Source organism: Heteronotia binoei, chromosome 2 (genome assembly GCF_032191835.1).
Source record: "Heteronotia binoei isolate CCM8104 ecotype False Entrance Well chromosome 2, APGP_CSIRO_Hbin_v1, whole genome shotgun sequence".
Taxonomy (NCBI): Eukaryota; Metazoa; Chordata; class Lepidosauria; order Squamata; family Gekkonidae; genus Heteronotia; species Heteronotia binoei.
Window position 1 is genome coordinate 159,972,035 of NC_083224.1, and position 17,863 is coordinate 159,989,897.

Below are 17,863 nucleotides of genomic sequence, written 5' to 3' on the forward strand. Positions count from 1 at the left end.
AGATAGTTAAGGAAAGTGGAAAGAGGCCCTTTTAACAGGAACACACTCTAGAAGTCTCTCACCTCCCTGTGCTACTAATGCTAGGATGATAGAAAGCACACGCACTAGGCTGCTAGTTACGATTCAGGAAGCTAAGTGGCAGAACAGAACAAAAAGCAAGATAAGTAACATGAATGGAATGTTAAGAGTAAAAAAATAACATCTGACTAATAAGAGGAGGAGAGGAAGTTCTAACTCTGTATATTCAGTTTTGGCTAAAAATTGCAATTCAAGCCAGAGTTGATGGAAAACACAGAAACAAACATTTACGACTTAGGGCTTAGAACATGCCTGGCAAAAGAGAAACATCCCAGTTTGTGTTGCTCCAAATCTGAAAGCCAGAATGAAGAAACCACTTCTGCTTAGATCACCTTGGCCTTAAATCCCAAGACCTGGTACTTATGATTAGCTGCCAAGGGTCTTTTGGGGGAAATGGGAATGTTCAGATGTTACTTTCAGGAAAACTTTTTACCCTGTAAAAGTGTTTTACCCCTTTAAAAGGGTGGCATGTGTAAGACAAGTTCTGTCAAAGACCACTAGGTTCTTGGATCATTAAAGAAAGAAAGATAACTATATCCCAGCCTCACCTCCTTACCATTGTGATTCAGCATTAAGTGATCCCAGCTGTACCATATTTATTTGAATATAGTTCTCTCCTGAACCTCTTTTTTGTTTCCAGAGAGAAGAATTGAGTCAGAGATTGCATTCAAACAAACCTAGTACAGCCTGAATAGAGATTTGGAGGCCCAGGGAGGGAAAATTTCTCCCCCATTCCCCAAAGGGTTCTCTTGCCTTTTTTTTCCCCCAGTAGGAAAAAAACAGTTTAGGAAAAATGAGGGGGGGGGGCGGACTATGATGAAACTCTTTTTTTCAGAATGATGAATGAAATGCCTTTTAGGTTAATGTTACAGCCTTCAGCACAGATATTCCAGTAAATACACATAACCTCAATTTGAGGCCTAAAGAAGAATACAGCCTCATTTATGAAATGTTTCCAAAAAGGCCCAGAAATTAGTAATCATAATTTGATATCATTGAGGATACCATTGCCACTTGACACTTTGGATCTATGGCCACATTCTAGAGATGAGTACTGTTACTATGTGTGGTCAAAAGACACATGGCTCTGAATGCGCCAGTGTGAATATATTTAGTCTCCAATTGGAACCCAAATCCACCCCAGAGTAGCCCTCCCATCCGTAGTTTTAAAGGGAGTTAAAAACAAATTCCCCTCAAGGAGAGAACCTGTCCATGTGGCATTGAAGAGGTAGAATCCATAGAACATGTACTGTTTTGTTGTCATTTCTATCAGAAAGTCCCGTCTAATGTAATTTCCCCTGTGCTTAATAATTGCCTAGGTCAGGGGCAAAACATGCAGTTCAGGGGCCGAATCAGGCCCCCGGAAGGCTCCTATCATGCCCCCGAGCAACTGGCTGTCATTTGCTTCCCTCTCCCTTTCTCTTGCTTCCTTCTGCATAACAGCTTGCTTTGCAAGGCTTGCTCAATCGCACAGGAGCTACAAAGCAAAACTTCTATTTTCTCCATGGGCTGAGGCTCCTCCCTTGGGAAAGAAGGGGAGAGAAATAGCTTGCTTTGCCAGGCTCTCTCAGTTGCACAGCAGAGCTACTGAGCCGAGCCTCTTTTCCTTCTATTGACTGAGGCTCCTCCCCCTCCTGGTCCGCTGAGGAAGGAAGGAAAGAGCCAGAGCTTCCTTTGCCCAGTTCCCTGGAACCCATGGGAGAAATACAAAGAAAGCACCTTTAAGACCAATGAGTGCTAACATTTTAAGCATGTTTTATTTTTAAAATATATATATTTTTTTATTTGTCTGTGTTCTTTATAAAATTTATATCTCCGCTACCTAATCTTAAATAGGTACACACATGGCCCGGCCCGACATGGTTCGGCCCAACCTGACATGGTCCGGCCCAACAAGGTCTCATTTATGTCAGATCCAGCCCACATAACAAATGAGTTCGACACCCCTGGCCTAGATTGCTCAGATGTCGATATTTTAAGGAAGCTTTTGATGGGTGTCTAAAGCCACAGGTTACTATTAGCTATGCTAAATTTTTCTCAGCAGCCTGTAGAATTCGTCGTGAAATTTTATGTATAGATTTTAAATGTTAGAGGTATCTAACCAGTGCCGATCTTAAGTTCTTACGTATGGATTTTAAATGTTAAATTTTAGAGATTTTTTTGGTTTTTTTAGACCAATTGTATTCTTAAATGTTTTACTGAATAGTTCTTGCTTTTGACTTGTACTGGCCATTGGCTGAATAAATTGAATGACTGATTGTAGCCTGAGTTTAAGGAAACCATCTGACTTGCCTGCATCTTCTAAAAAAGTAAAAAGAAGCAAACTATTGACTTGAAAGAATGCAGGTACTATACATCTAAAAGTTCTCCATTTGCTTCCAGTACAGATGAGGAAGTGATACACACAGCTGCAAAACCCATTTTCTATCTTTTATTAGTCTTGATCCTAAATATCCTACAGGAAGAAGGTAGCCTACAGTCCATCGCAGAGATGTGCAATTTTTTTTCTTGGTATTTTTTGGTTCATGTCTACCGGTAAAGTATTTGGATCTGGGATTTTTGGAAATCCCAAATCTTCTTTCAGGTCCAATAGACCGAACTGAAAAAATATAGAAGGGAAAAAAAGCAGTGGCAAAATCGTGAAAAACAGCCAACAGGCAGATCAGCTGGGGCTCTTTTTGAACAGTCCTTTTAAACTGGACTGCCCAAAAGAGCTCGCAAAGCCACTGCTCCTGCAGGGAAACCTACTCCTGCAGGCTCAGCTGTGGCTGTGCTAGGCAGCCCAGTTTAAACCAGACTTTCCAGCAGAGTCCACAAAGCAGCTGATCCTGCAGGGAGAATTCTCTGCTCGGACTCTACTGGGGCTATGCTGGGCAACCTGGTTTAAACTGGACTCCCCAACAGAGTCCGCAAAGCAATGGATTCTTCAGGGAGAAGTCTCCCTGCAGGCTCAGTTGGGGCTTTCTTTGGCAGTTCGGTTGAATAGCCCAAGAGCTCCAGCTGAGGCAGTGGGGAAAGTGCCCCCCCTGGTTGTTTAGTGGGCTGTCTTCTGCAGTCTCTTTAGACACTTCCTGTTTATAGGGACTGCAGAAGAAAGCCCCAAAACAGCTGCAGGAGCAATCTGCTCCAGCCCCGGAGCTATTCCGGGTTTGTCAGTAATTCCCAAATATATCCAAGATGTTTTCAGGAATTTTTTTGTTTTGTTTTCCTGAAAAATCTCAGATACATTTGGGATGCTGAAATACATCCAAAAATACAGATAAGGTGTTTTCTGGGAATATTTTCTGTTCAAGTAAATCCAAAAGCACCCCCCTGGGCCACCACTGAGCCTTCAAACTGTTGCAATTTTTGCAAAGAATACTCACCTGAGGGATATTTGGGTTTGATCCAGAAAGATGCATAAAATCTGTTATTATATATGGAATAAGAAATGGCAATGTTCAAACTGAATTATGAAAAGGAAGAGGCGCTAGAGATCATATCACAAATTTGCATTTGTAACTGGAGCATATGAGAGAATCTCAAAAGAAAATCAGCTTGTGCTTCATAGATTACAGCAAAGCTTTTGACTGTGTGGATCATGAAAAATTATGGCTGGTTTTAAAAGAAATGGCTGTGCCACAACATCTGGTGATTTTGATGTGCAACCTAAACTATGATGTAAAGACACTATATGGAGGACAGTATATGGACAAATGAGAAGCCCTGTGGCACAGAGTGGTAAGCTGCAGTACTGCAGTCCAAGCTCTGCTCATGATCTGAGTTTGATCCCGGCAGAAGCTGGGTTCAGGTAGCTGGCTCAAGGTTGACTCAGCCTTCCATCCTTCTGAGGTTAATAAAATGAGTACCCAGCTTGCTGAGGGTAAAGTGTAGATGACTGGGGAAGGCAACGGCAAATCACCTTGTAAAAGTCTGTCAAGAAAACATCCTGAGGTGACATCACCCTGTGGGTTGGTAACAACCCAGTGCTTGCACAGGGGACTACCTTTACCTTTATAGGGACAAACAGAATGGTTTCTAATTGGCAAAGATGTCAGACAAGAATATAATTTTATCTCCCTATGTATTCAGTCTATATATAGAACATATCATAAGGAAAGCTGGATTGGATTGTGATGGAGGTGGAGTGAAAACTGGTTGAAGGAACATTACAAAAGAGGAAGACCCAACGTGAGACAGAATAACGCCAACAAGAAAGCCACAGTTTGGAAGACCCAAGCAAGTCTGTTAATGATAGGACATTTTGGAGGTCATTAATTCATAGGGTTACCATAAATTGGAAGTGACCTAATAGTCTTTAACACATGTACACACCTCCAGAAAGATATATTAGCAAGAGAATATACTTATGCTGTTACTGTAAAGAGATCCTGAGCATGTACCCTTGCTACATTTCACAGAAAATTAAGGACCACAAAAGTAAGTAGACTATAAATGAAAGAAGCTAGCCCATCTGTGACCTAAAGGGTAGTGTGTGTGTGACAGATCCTGTGAATGCCAACTTCATATTTTTATTCTAATCTCTGGCTGCAGAGGGTAGTCATGTTGGTCTGCAGAAGAGCATCTAGATTTGAGTCTGGGGCACCTTGGAGACCAACAAAATCTTGGAGGTATAAGCAGGACTTTTTCTGTAGCAGGAACTCCTTTGCATATTAGGTTACACCCCCCCCTCCCGATGTAGCTAATCCTCCAAGAGTTTACAGTAGGCCTTGTAAGCTCTTGGAGGATTGGCTACATCAGGGGCATGTGGCCAAATATGCAAAGAAGTTCCTGCTACAAAAAAGCTCTGGGTAACCATTGATGTTTTATTTCTTCTCTCCTATCTCCCAGCTGGAAGATATCCACAATTTCTGTGGCTGAGTAACTTCAAGGGATGACACTACTTATACTGTGCTTTGTGCATTCACTGTCACAATTGAACCACAATTATCATACACTGTGGTCAACAAACCAGGTACAAACACTAACTGGAAAACCAACCAACAAAGTCTAGTTTCTCAGATGACTGAATTCAAATGTAACAACTAACCAGAATGTTATCAAACTACTTATCAAGATGTCTAATTGCCACCTCTGTGGTTGGTCAGGTTCCATTTTACAGGTGAACCTTATCTATACTAAAAGTTTTCTTCAGTCTGTAGAAGAAGATTTTACCCGTGGAGAAAAACACAGTTTTAAAATTGTATGGGGAGAGAGTGACCATTATTTTTTCAAGGAGTTTAGATGCTTACGGACATCCTTTCAAGTTTGTCCATGCAACACAAACACCTGGCACTGATTAAATTGATTGCCTGAGGAGAATTCCAAAAGACCCGATTACTATTTAAGATAAGTCGCTCTTTGTTTGTGGTTTACTATAGAGGAGCCCATTAGCACACTATTAATAAGGTTGTGTTACCATTTCTCTGAGCAATCCCTAACTACTGAAGTCTTGCAGTTTTATGACAAACACATCAGTTCTCTTTGGCTAATATCAGTCAGCAAAGGAGCTTCAAATGCTTGAGGAGTACTTTAATTGCAATGCTCCTAGTTACTGTTTTAGTCATCTACAATTCTCACTTGAAATGTTTTCTGCAATCTTTACTTTTCTCACAAAGAACCCAATAATACGTGGAAATGACATTAGCCAGCCTGAAACTGTGTGTCATATTTTCGACTCTGGGGTGACGTCGCATCATGACGTTTTCACGGCAGACTTTTTTATGGGGTGGTTTGCCATTGCCTTCCCCAGTCATTTACACTTTACCCCCAGCAAGCTGGGTATTCATTTTACCAACCTCAGAAGGATGAAAGGCTGAATCAACCATGAGCCGGCTACCTGAACCCAGCTTCCGCTGGGATAGAACTCAGGTCATGAGCAGAGCTTAGGACTGCAGTACTGCAGCTTTAGCACTCTGTGCCATGGGGCTGCCTGTCATATTAATAGCTACCAGAAAAATGTTGGACTTTAAGGTGCTACTGGACTTTTACTGTTTTCTACTGCCACGGACAGATTAACATGGCTACCCATCTTGATCTATACTAATACCAATTATTTTTTCATGAGGACTTTCATAAACTTGAGAACTCTTAATATAAACTTGTGCATTCCACTTAGTACCTGCACCCAAGTCTCCTGAAAACAATGAGTCATGTACTAATGAAGGCATCAAGAAGCCCTTTTAAAATTTCTTAAGTCTTTTTGTTACTAACTTTGGATGCATTGTAAATGCTGTTTGTTTCATTATCTGCATGTTGCAGCTGAATACAAATATAACCACTATTAAATACTGAGCGCAAGGCTGAGCTAGAGAGAGGTTGCAATCATGAAGGTTCCATCCATCAGAGAAGGGCAAGTGAATTGAAAGCAGAAGAGAACATGTAGTTAGTTGCGTTATGTCTTTGAACTACCTAGTTTTTCCTTATTCACTATTGCCCCCCAAAAGTTGCAACCTACTTGTTTGTTTGTGAGCACTTACAATAAACTTGTTACTGTTATATACTACCTGGGTCTGCACACTTCTTCTGTCACAGATCAAATACGCTTACTGGGAAGGAAGATAAAGGTGGATGTTCTAGGTGGGTGGGTACTCTAGGCCTTCCCAGATAGACCCATACCAGAGTGGTGGCAGCCTTTAGAGGCCATCCCTCATCCCTTGCTTGTGACAATTACCAAGAGTTTTGAACACAAAATCTAACAAATTAAGGCACTCTATATATTTTTGTGCAAGTCACTACATTCACATACTTTATGAAATTTTACTGATGCACTATAAATCATCTCCTCTGCACCCATAGCTCCAAAAGAGTTCTAGAAGATTTTAAAAAGGAGAAAAAATTTCAGGACTCTGTCATATTCACATGCTTTTTTTCTTTTGTATATGGACATTTAGGGAAGAAAATTCTGTTTTCTGATGGCAAGAACTAGGTTAACCAGAAGATGGTGGCAAGTGTGAGACTGGGCAAGGGTTATACTGAAGGAGGTATTTAAACTCAGTGATGGAATCTTTGGGGTAGGGATAGAATGCGGGGTATTTGCACCTAGGTGAGTATATATATATATATAGTTTTGGTAAAGGATGGGAGTCCATAGTGAGATTCATGGGGATGTGGGTTTTAAGTAATGGGTGTGGGGATTCTGAATTGCCACTGTGAGTTTCCATTCTAGCTTCCTGATGCCTCTGAATCCTGATGTGAGCCAAGAAATTACCTATAATAATGTAAGCAATAGAGAGATACTCAACCAGCCTAACAAAATAGCTAGTTACAGTTTTCAGCAGTATAAAACTAGAAATTCTTCTTTAAGATTAATTAGTTCTAATTTAATCCTCAAAAGGCAATTCACTGACAACGAACAATGAATAATTAATTCATGTGCTTAGATCAAAGGAATCCTTTTATGATCCCCTAAAACAAGGTATTAAGAGTTGAAATGAAAAAGACAAAACATGGAACTGTGTAAGGCGCAAAATTCTATGGATTTAGTGAGTAGAATTCTGGTGAACCGTTTCAGCCTTCTTTATTCCTGAGCAGATGAGGCTGGTTAAAAATTACAGAGTTCACCATCAAAGACAAAAACATACTGTTGCTGGGCAGTTATTTATCCTACAGCATTCTTAAGGGTTTTTTTTTAAGTTTAATAAAGCACAGCAAATTTTACTTAGCTGTGTCCATTTTGACACTTTATGTTGTGATTTAATGATACCCCACCCCACTTACAATACAACCAAAGAGCTTATAACTTAGATTTGTCTGATAGCTTTTTTTTAAGATACTTTGCAACATGTAAGCAAGTTGGAGACTGTTTAAGCAACATTTTAATGCTTCACAGACTTCCAGACAGAAAGTCTGCTGATGAGTAAATAATCTGATTTGAACAACTTTTGTAAGAATAAGTGGCAGGGTTTAATCCCATATTTTTGCTTAACTGAGCATAACTGATTCAGAAGGCACTAGCCAAAGAATGCTTCAGATGGGATGGGGTCCCAAACCCGGTCTACCAGAATACCACCATAATATGCTGCACTGAGCACCAGCAGCACAACAAGCTACCCCTGAGCATCTTGCTAAATAACAGGATGGATCCACACCACGGCAACATAGCAAAAGGGTGAGAGGACTGACTGAAACAAAATTACACAGGGACATTCTGTTCTTCTTGGGAAATCATGTGATGCACTAAAAACACATGGAATGGAGAGAGGCAAATAATCCAGAGAAAGGAAAATGAAGTTATGTCACTATTTATTAAATAGTAGGAAAAGAATTAAACCTAACAAGGGAGAAAAAGGAAAAGAGTTCACAAAGTAACAAAACCTAGAAAAGGTCCCTTTGCTGCTATTTTCCTAAGGCACTGAGACACTGAGCAGGGAAGAGCTTGCCTGCACCTAGAAGCAGGCATGCAAGGGCATATCTTCCTATCCAAATGAAGAGTGGCTGGTTCCCTAAGCAAAGCTTTGAAAGGCTCCATACTGTGGTTTGTTCATTCAGAAGACTACAAAAATAGTTATGGCCTTGGAATGACACATGACAGAGGAAGATGATTTTGTTGTACACAGATTGCCACTGAGATTGTTTTGGAGTATGTCACTTCCATTTTGACCATTGCTGTCTTACATACCTTGAAGATTAGGACAGAGAAGAGGAGGGGCTGTTCATAAAAAATACAGCTGCCTCCTGAAATAATTTGAGCGATGTAGTGAGTAGATGTTTCCCGCACAAGTCTATAGACTGGTTTAGTTCTATTGAAAGAAGGCTAGGGGGTTCCTCTAGCACTTTACGGGTTTTTAGAAAAAGAGAAACCACAATTCAATTCCAGTCTTACTAGGGGTTATTTTGTAAAAAAATAGGTGGTGGAGCTCATCCAGAGATTGTTATGCAGCTGCATATACTATTCAATGGACAAGGAGATGGAACTCTCAGAAAGGTTCAGGAGCTGTGCTTTTGTGAGCTCCCACTGAATCTGAGACCTGAGTCTTACAAATTTTCTGCTCATGACAAGGGTGATCCTGTGCAACAGATCAGCCTTGTTCTAACCCAGGGATGGCTAAACTGTGGCTTGGGAGCCACATGTGGCTCTTTCACACATAATGTGTGGCTCTTGAAGCCCCCACCACCCTGTTGGCTGTCCTGGAGAAGGCATTTGTTTCTTTAAACCACTTCTCCAAGCCAAGCCAGCTGGCGGCTTGGAGAATGCATTTAAAGTTGCTTTCTTTCTTCCTTCCCCTCCCCCATCTATTTTCCTTCCTTCCTTGTCTTGCAGGTCTAAAACATATCTTGCGGCTCTCAAACATCTGATGTTTATTCTATGTGGCTCTTACATTAAGCAAGTTTGGCCATCCCTGGATTTTAATCCCTAGGCATCAGCACAGCCAGACATGGCAGCATAACTGGTTTAGACTCTAGCCCCTCAAAAAAGAGGTTTCAAAAAGCTTTTCAGTTCCCTGATAACCAGGCAGCGGAAGTTTTAAAAGTTCTGCTTCCATTATAAAATTGTGTGCTTCTTTTGCTTTTAATCTATGTAGCATTTCGTTATAAAAATTCACCCCAACTTTGTACTTAAAAGCACATAAGGCAGGGTACAACAAAAAAAGCTAAAAACAGTCATATTAAAAACAATGGCTTGGCCCCTGAAGTGCTATCCCATCAATGCAGTGGTAGCTTCTCCAACAGCAGTTTTTCCATCTGTGAATGAGGAGTGAGACATTTTTGCTGATTCTGCTGTCCTGAGGCAGACTCACAGTTTGCTCTCCACACTGTTCCTTCGGGTCCAACGATCTGCAGAACCACAATTTTGGAGAGTACAAGAGGCTGCAGTGAGAAGAGGAAGGTGGGGAAGCTGTCTTTCTCTAGCACGACTGATCACATTGCTTAGGCTCCAAGTCAATAAAATTAACATAAAACAGAACTATTCAGCAGCAGAAAAACAATCACAACCTGAGAAGTATACCAAGAACCCACCAATTTAAACTCAAGATTGAAAAACAGATGCAAACATGAGAGAACCGAACTGCCGTAAAACCAAGGCAGACTATTACGATGAAGTCCAACACAGCGGATTTCTATACTGTTCTTCTCTTCACCATCCCAGTGGCCTCATTTATGTACAAGTGTATTTCATCAACACAACATAACCAGTAGCTCAATTCTTCATACATATCACTCTACAGATCCTTACCTGAACCTTTTTTAAGGCTACTGGCACACCGTCCAACAAGCATGTGGCTCTGTAAACTTCACTGAATTGTCCACGGCCAATCTTCTTCTCTATTCGAAAGTTGGCTAAAGTATTGTAGCCCATGTCAGGTCGCAAGGCTTTCTGCAGTCAAAGATTCAAGAACTTAGTTTTACGTTATATAGTGGAGTATATGCAGTCTTCACACTCACACCCCAGCAACTAGCTGTTCATTCCCTCCATTTTAATAACATGAATTTAAGAAATCTATACATACAAAGTTCAGCACTTGTGTGTTGGAGAATAGGGAGAACATTCTTTTACAGTTCAAGGCTCAGTTTGCCCAGCGTCTGGGCATGGTATTAAAATCAAATACCCCCAAACTAAAAGAGACTGTGGGAGGAGGAGGAGAGTTGAGTAATAGTAAATATACTTCCCAGAGACCTATTACCCCAGGGGCTCATCAAGATGGCTTCCCTGGTTAAAGTATCACAGAAGGAAACGGAGACTCAACCATTGAGAGTCAGGAGACAGAAAGGCCAATGATAAGCTAAGACTTCCCTGCTGCATGAAATGGGAAGACTAGATGTCCAATGGGGAGGTATCTCGTCATGGCTGGGGCAGTGGCCTCTGAGGCCAACAGAGAGAGATATTCACAGTCCTATTTGCATTTTTTCAAAACTGTATCTTCAAACTACACAACCAAGTAAATAACAGGAGGAGCATATTCTCTTAGGACTGAGTATCAAACCACAGTCTGAATTCCAGGAATAATGTGTTGTCTACTGAACCATCCAGAGACATCAACAACAGGTAAGCTCCCTTCAGGATTTTAGGGGAAGTGACAAGAATTATCATTCAACTGATCTTACAAACAATTATCTGAATACCTTATGCACTGCAAGTGCATTGCTGCAAATGAATACTCAAGTAAAAATTTATTATGTGACCATGAATATTGTTTAATCCCTTCTGGTTTAATAATTTAAGGTTCTCCTGGCTCAGGGCTTTTTTTGTAGTAGAAACTCCTTTGCATATTAGGCCACATACCCCTGATGTAGCAAATCCTCCAAGAGCTTAGAGTAGACCCTGTAATAAGAGCCCTGTAAGCTCTTGGAGGACTGGCTACATTGGCCGGGGGTGGGGGGTGGGGTGGCTTAATATGCAAAGGAGTTCCTGATACAAAAAAAGCCCTGGACCTGCTAAGTATTTAGGTCAGTCACAAAATCTTCTCAAATTTCTAGACTTAATAGAGACCTGCATCTACCAGAATACATATTGCAAGCCTCTGGAGGGATAGGAGATACTGGTGTGTATTTTCAGTGTGACCTCTCAGCCAATTTACTAGTGACTATGTGACAATTTACTAGTGACAATGTGCTCCTAGAACAAAAAGCACATTAGCCCTTGAGGTGGGAAAAACTCTTCTACTATCTAGTAAACATTCTTATATGACAAATACACAAGGATTCTTCAAGCAATCCAATTAGGTAAAGTAATCCAGAACCACAATAAGATCCATACTTTCGCTCTGTTCTTAATTTTATCTGTTAATATTCTTAAACATGGTATACATCACAAAAGTCACACAGAGCATAACAGCTAGCATTATTCTTTGGGCAGAAGGATGTGTTGTAAGGGGTAAACTGAAAGTCACTGACACTTAGGTTGCTTTCTATTCTGCACCCCGAGCGTTTTATAAACCACAGTACAAGTAACATCTATTTTTATTAAGGATCTGCAAAACGGCAACAATTTTGTCACATTTTGCCTTTGTGTTAGAATTTAAAAGCACAAACAGCAGTGATTCAAGAACCCTTGAAGTATGCAACTGGTCCTCTTTGAAATGTAATGGATACTGGAAATATGTCTAGGCTCTTGGCTCTCTGAAGCTCTCCGTCACACAACCAAAAATAAATGAATATTCAACAGAACCACCAGCGCCTGAATATATAACTGCTTTGATAGAGATGGCACTGCACAGATTCAATGATGTAAATTCAAAAGGAACCTATGCAGGCTTAATGAGGTGATCTGTAGTGTTTGTAGTGAAAATACAGAAACTTGGGGAGTTCTCATTATTCAAATGCTCACGTTACAGAGATGCAGAATGTGGCTTCATTAAGCTGGGGTGGGTGTGTGATCCCCCCCCCTTTTTTTTGAAGCCAGCATAGATTTCAAAATTTGAATTGGGAATTGCATCCTCTGTCTGTGCAGTAACTTGACAAACATTAGCGTGAACTACTAAGGCAGTGTGACAACCGCATGCTGAGAGCAAAGTCTCACTAATGTGTTTTGGCATGCAGGTTTGTAATCACACATTTACATATGCAATGACCTACATTTGCATGTCAGATCACACACTGTCTGGCTTTATTAAGACCAGGCACCTCCCTGTGTTTGGCGGCCAGAGTGGCGAGAGAGGGCCAGAGGGCGGTGTTTTTTTGGCAGTTGAGGGATGAACTGCCACCGAGGATTAGGCTGATATGGCCTGAGCATTAGACACTTCATTAGAGGTAATCTGTTTAACAGTGGGCAGTGTATGTAAACTTCACAGCCCATTTGCAGCACCTTCCCCCCCACCCCCAATGGCCTTTCTTCAAAGGGCAGTGCAGCTGACTGACAGCTTGTCTCATCCGCTCCCTTGTCCTGTCATACAATTTCAACGTGGAGACCTGACATGAGAAGCAACATAGCTGCACATCTCCAACTATCACCCAGGTCTCCCTCCCAGCCACAATGCAATTTGGAAATGGAACAGGCTTGCATATAATTGGGGCATTGGTAGGTCAGAGAACATATTACAGTACATTTTAGTCATCGTCAAGCTGCATTTTAACTATCACATTTTTAAAAATCAGCAAGGACTTGTACACGTCAACTAGGGTGATCTCTATCAACTTGCCATCTATATATTGATGTTTATCTTGATCATCAATGTGCTCTCACATTTAGTGCAAACATATTACTGGCTCCTTCCAACTATGGTTTACAAATCAGAAACCAAACACATGCTGCCCCTTTACTTTCCTGTTCTAATGTGAATTCCTTCCTTCTTTCTCATGTCATCCCCAACCATGGCTTACCATTAAAGCTGCACCAGTGGTAACCATGGTTAATGCTAGCTTGACTTTGAAATGAGCTTGCAAACTCCATTTAAGAGAAAACTATACATCAGTATTTTGCCACCATACCTGTAGTGTGTTGTGATCTTTAACTCTTCAGAACATGTGATGGACACTCACCAGGAAGTCATAATTGGCTAAACAACCATGTCTATTGCATACTCCTTCCTTTCACATGTAAGGGCAGCACACTATGGTTATAGAAGCAGCAAAACACAACTGCTGCATGACATGTGGGTCACTTCCAACTACAACTTATGTATTCAGACCCTTGAAAATTGACCTCTGCAGCATGTTTCTTTCTCTTATACAGAGTGACGTGGATCTTCTGAAAAAAATGTCCCATGCTCTAAATTAATTCATGGTAGCCAGTATGGTATAGTGAGTGGTTAGAGCGCTGGACAAGGACATGAGACCTAAGTTGAAATCCTCACGCAACCATAAGGTTTCAGTTAACTCCTCCCCGCCCCCCGCTCTGTTTCTCAGCCTGAACTACTTCACAGGATTGTCTTAAGGAGAAAATGAAGGAGGAAACAACCTCACAGAGTGTTTGTTGTGGGGGAAGAAGATAAAGGAGATTGAAAGCTCTGAGACTCTGATTCAGAGAGAAGGGTGGGGTATAAATCTACGGTCTTCTTCTTTCCAACCCTGAAATCCTTGGGGAAAGGGAAGGATAAAAAGTGAGAGACAGTTGGATTCAGATCTTATTGGACTTGTAAAACAAAGTGGTGGGGATGTTAATTTTAGTGGGAGTTTTAGTGGACGATATTGCTACTATAGCAGTGCCATGGTCAGATCACTATGCCCTTAAGGCTCGTGTGGATGTATCACCCCAACCCTGTTTAGGCGGAGAGCGTATTTTAGCTCGCCCGTGGAGCCTGATGGACCCGGAACGGTTCCTAACGGCTCTACGGGATGTCTGGCCCACTGGCGACTCCCTGGATGACCTGGTAGAGTCCTGGAATGATGGACTCTTTAGGGCCATTGAGGAGGTCGCACCTAGGCGCCCTCTGCGCCCCCGTTCGAAGCCGTCACCCTGGTTTAACCAGGGGTTGCGGCAACAAAAATGGGGGCTCAGACGACTAGAGAGACAATGGCGGCGTACTCGAGACAAAGCGACTCAAACATCCTATAGAGAGAGTTTGAAATCCTATGAGATGGCAATCAAAGCCGCAAAGAAAACATACTTTGCGACTAAGATTGCGTCCGCAACTTCGCGCCCGGCACAATTGTTTGATATAATTCGGAACCTTACGACACTGCCACAAGGCAGACCAAATTCTATTGAATTGGAGATTGGCTGTGAGGCTTTTGCAAAATTCTTTGCGGACAAGATCGCGTCACTCCGCCCCGACCCCCCGGCCATATTTGAGACAGTTAGTGAAACCGAGGCTCCGGGCCTGTCTTCGGATTGTGTTCTGGATGGCTTCAGCCCCCTCAGCCTGGAGGAAGTTGACAGGATTCTCTTATCTGCATGCCCAACAACCTGTAATCTGGACCCTTGCCCCTCCTGGCTTATTAAATCTTGCCACAGGGAGCTTAGATATCCTATACGGGATATCATAAATAGATCCCTGATGGAAGGGCATTTTCCAACGCCGCTCAAAGAGGCAGTGGTCCGCCCCCTCTTAAAAAAAACAAACTTGCCCTTTTTGGGCAAGTTTATCGAGAGGGCAGTGGCGATGCAGTTACAGACTTTCCTGGAGGATGCTTCCGTCCTCGACCCACTCCAGTCCAGCTTTTGCCCAGGTCACGGGGCGGAGACGGTGTTGGTCGCCCTGGTGGATGACCTCCAACGGCATCTGGAACGGGGCGGCTCGGCGGTGCTGATGTTGTTGGACCTGTCGGCGGCGTTCGACACGGTTGACCATCAGTTACTGACCTGCCGCCTCGCCAACGTGGGGATTCAGGGGTTGGCTTTACAGTGGCTTTCCTCTTTCCTCGAAGGTCGGGGACAAAGGGTCGCGATTGGGGGTGAGCTATCCCAGAGGCGAACGCTTGATTGCGGAGTGCCCCAGGGGGCGGTTCTCTCCCCGATGTTATTCAACATCTATATGCGTCCCCTTGCCCAGATTGCTCGAAGGTACGGGCTGGGTTGTCACCAGTATGCTGATGACACCCAGCTCTATCTATTTATGGACGGCCGACCAGTCTCCGCCCCAGAAAATCTAGACCAGGCATTACAGGAAGTGGCTGGGTGGCTCAGACTGAGCGGGCTGAGGCTAAATCCAGCGAAGACAGAGGTCCTTTGCTTGGGTCGTCGGGGCCCAGGGAGGGAAATCCCCCTACCAGCTTTTGAGGGTGCGCCACTGATAGCGGCGGACAAGGTCAAAAGCCTGGGGGTACTATTGGAGCCCTCCTTAACGATGGAGGCTCAGATAGCAGCCACTGCCAAGTCCGCATTTTTTCACCTTAGGCGGGCAAGGCAGTTGGCCCCCTTCCTGGAACGTGACGATCTAGCAACAGTGATCCATGCCACGGTCACCTCGAGGTTGGACTACTGCAATGCTCTCTACATGGGGCTGCCTTTGTGCCGAACCCGAAAGCTGCAGCTAGTGCAGAATGCCGCGGCCCGGCTGTTGTTAGGGCTCCCAAGAAGGGAGCACATCCGGCCGGGGCTCCGGGACCTGCACTGGCTGCCGATAGCTTACCGAGTCCGGTACAAGGTGCTGGTTATTACCTTTAAAGCCCTATATGGCCTAGGACCTGCCTACCTGAAGGACCGTCTCTCCCCGCATGTTCCCCAGAGAGTACTGAGATCGGGAACTCAAAATCTCCTAGATATCCCCGGGCCAAAGGAAGCCCGCTTAAAATCGACAAGGGACTGGGCCTTTTCTATTATGGCCCCCTCCTGGTGGAACCAGCTGCCGGAAGAGGTGAGGGCCCTGCGGGACCTCGCCCAGTTCCGCAGGGCCTGTAAGACAACCCTCTTCCGGCTGGCCTATGACTAGCTGGTACAAGAAACTGAGCGTAGTTATACTGGATGTCTGCTGCCCCCAATGTTTTAAATGTTTTAAATGGTTCAATGTTTTAAATGGTTTAATGTTTAAATTTAATGCTTTATGTTTAATGCCTATTTATGTTAGATTCCTGTGTTGTAAGCCGCCCTGAGCCACTTGTTGGGAAGGGCAGGATAGAAATCATAAATAAATAAATAAATAAATAAAATTTTGAGCTGCATAAATGTCTAAAGCTGGGGGGGGGAGGGTTGTAGCAGGAACTCCTTTGCATATTAGGCCATACACCCTGATGTAGCCATTCTTCCAAGAGTTTAGAGTAGAGCCTTCAGTAAGAGCCCTGTAAGCTCTTGGAGGATTGGCTATACAGAGGTGTGTGGCCTAATATGCAAAGGAGTTCCTACTACAAAAAAAGCCCTGGTCTAAAGTATTTCAAAACAGCAAAACTGAGGGGGGAAATTAAGTGTACCTTAATTTTATGTGGTTTTGATGTAAGTTGTTATATAAGGACTGGATCCAAAGAGCCATAAATGGAGCTCTGCTGGCAAGAAAGACCTTTCCATTTTCCAACCTAGAAAGCTGCTCCTGAGAGTTAGAGGAGCCTTAGGGATAGCAAGAGGTGCAGTGGAGGAGAGAGGACAACTAGACCCACCCCCCTTGAAAGGGTATACTTCTTGCTTTTAGCACCTTGGAATTACAGAGACATAAGAGTCACAAGCACATTCTTGTTATGATTGCTGAAGTCCAAGAAGCAACTTGCTGCACTGCCATCTTTTTCATTTATTCATAGCTGCTGCACCATTCTGCAGTAACTCAGTTATGATACATCATCCCTTAGTGCAACTTTTGTCAACAGGGAAAGAGTGATAACCTGTTAGCATTCCCATGCAATTACATATAAATTTGCATGTTCCAGATCTATATTGCATTGGAATGACATAATCAAAAAATAACCTCACACTGAAATCTGGCTTCCTTCCCGCTGTCAGATTTTACTGCTGATTCTGTGTACTCCAGATTCCAACTTCCATTTTTCAACTGTGGTATTAGGGAGTAATCAAACAAGTGATGTCACCCACATCAACCAGCAAGAGTTCCAACACCTGACTGAAAGTTCCATGACAGATCAGAGGATGACGATATATCTATCCTTTGTTCCATTGCAAGACTTAAAGGTACATAAGGCAGCGAGCCCATTGAAGCTAAGCAAGTCTGGGGAACACCATGTAAACTCAGGTTAATTTCATAATTGAAGAAAGGCAGGGCATAAATATGACAAAATAAACACATATTAATAGGCTTTAAAAAGCCACTTTGCAATGTTAGCGGAGAGCGATCACCAATTAGCAAACAGAGGATAACAAAATGCTCTGTATCATATTTGAAGACAAAGAAGTTTGGACGCACTATTATCTCAGCCTTGAAACACACAATTTTGTAGTGTTTCAGAATTTAACACATGCAATGTCTTTCAAAATTGTTCAGATTATAAAAACAATATCATGTTCAGGATTATTTCCATTCTCTTCAATGAAACTATCCCCACTCCT

The 17,863-nt window shown here is 42.7% G+C and overlaps 1 protein-coding gene across 2 annotated transcripts in view; it reads right to left on the reverse strand.

Annotated features, from left to right (window-relative positions):
- NEK7 (NIMA related kinase 7) overlaps positions 1–17,863 on the reverse strand; it is a 117,556-nt gene that overhangs the window by 60,897 nt on the left and 38,796 nt on the right. For both annotated transcript variants that reach the window (XM_060232351.1, XM_060232352.1), the window contains exon 3: positions 10,235–10,375. In XM_060232351.1, coding sequence (XP_060088334.1) covers positions 10,235–10,375 — 141 coding nt within the window. The remainder of the gene's footprint in view (positions 1–10,234; positions 10,376–17,863) is intronic.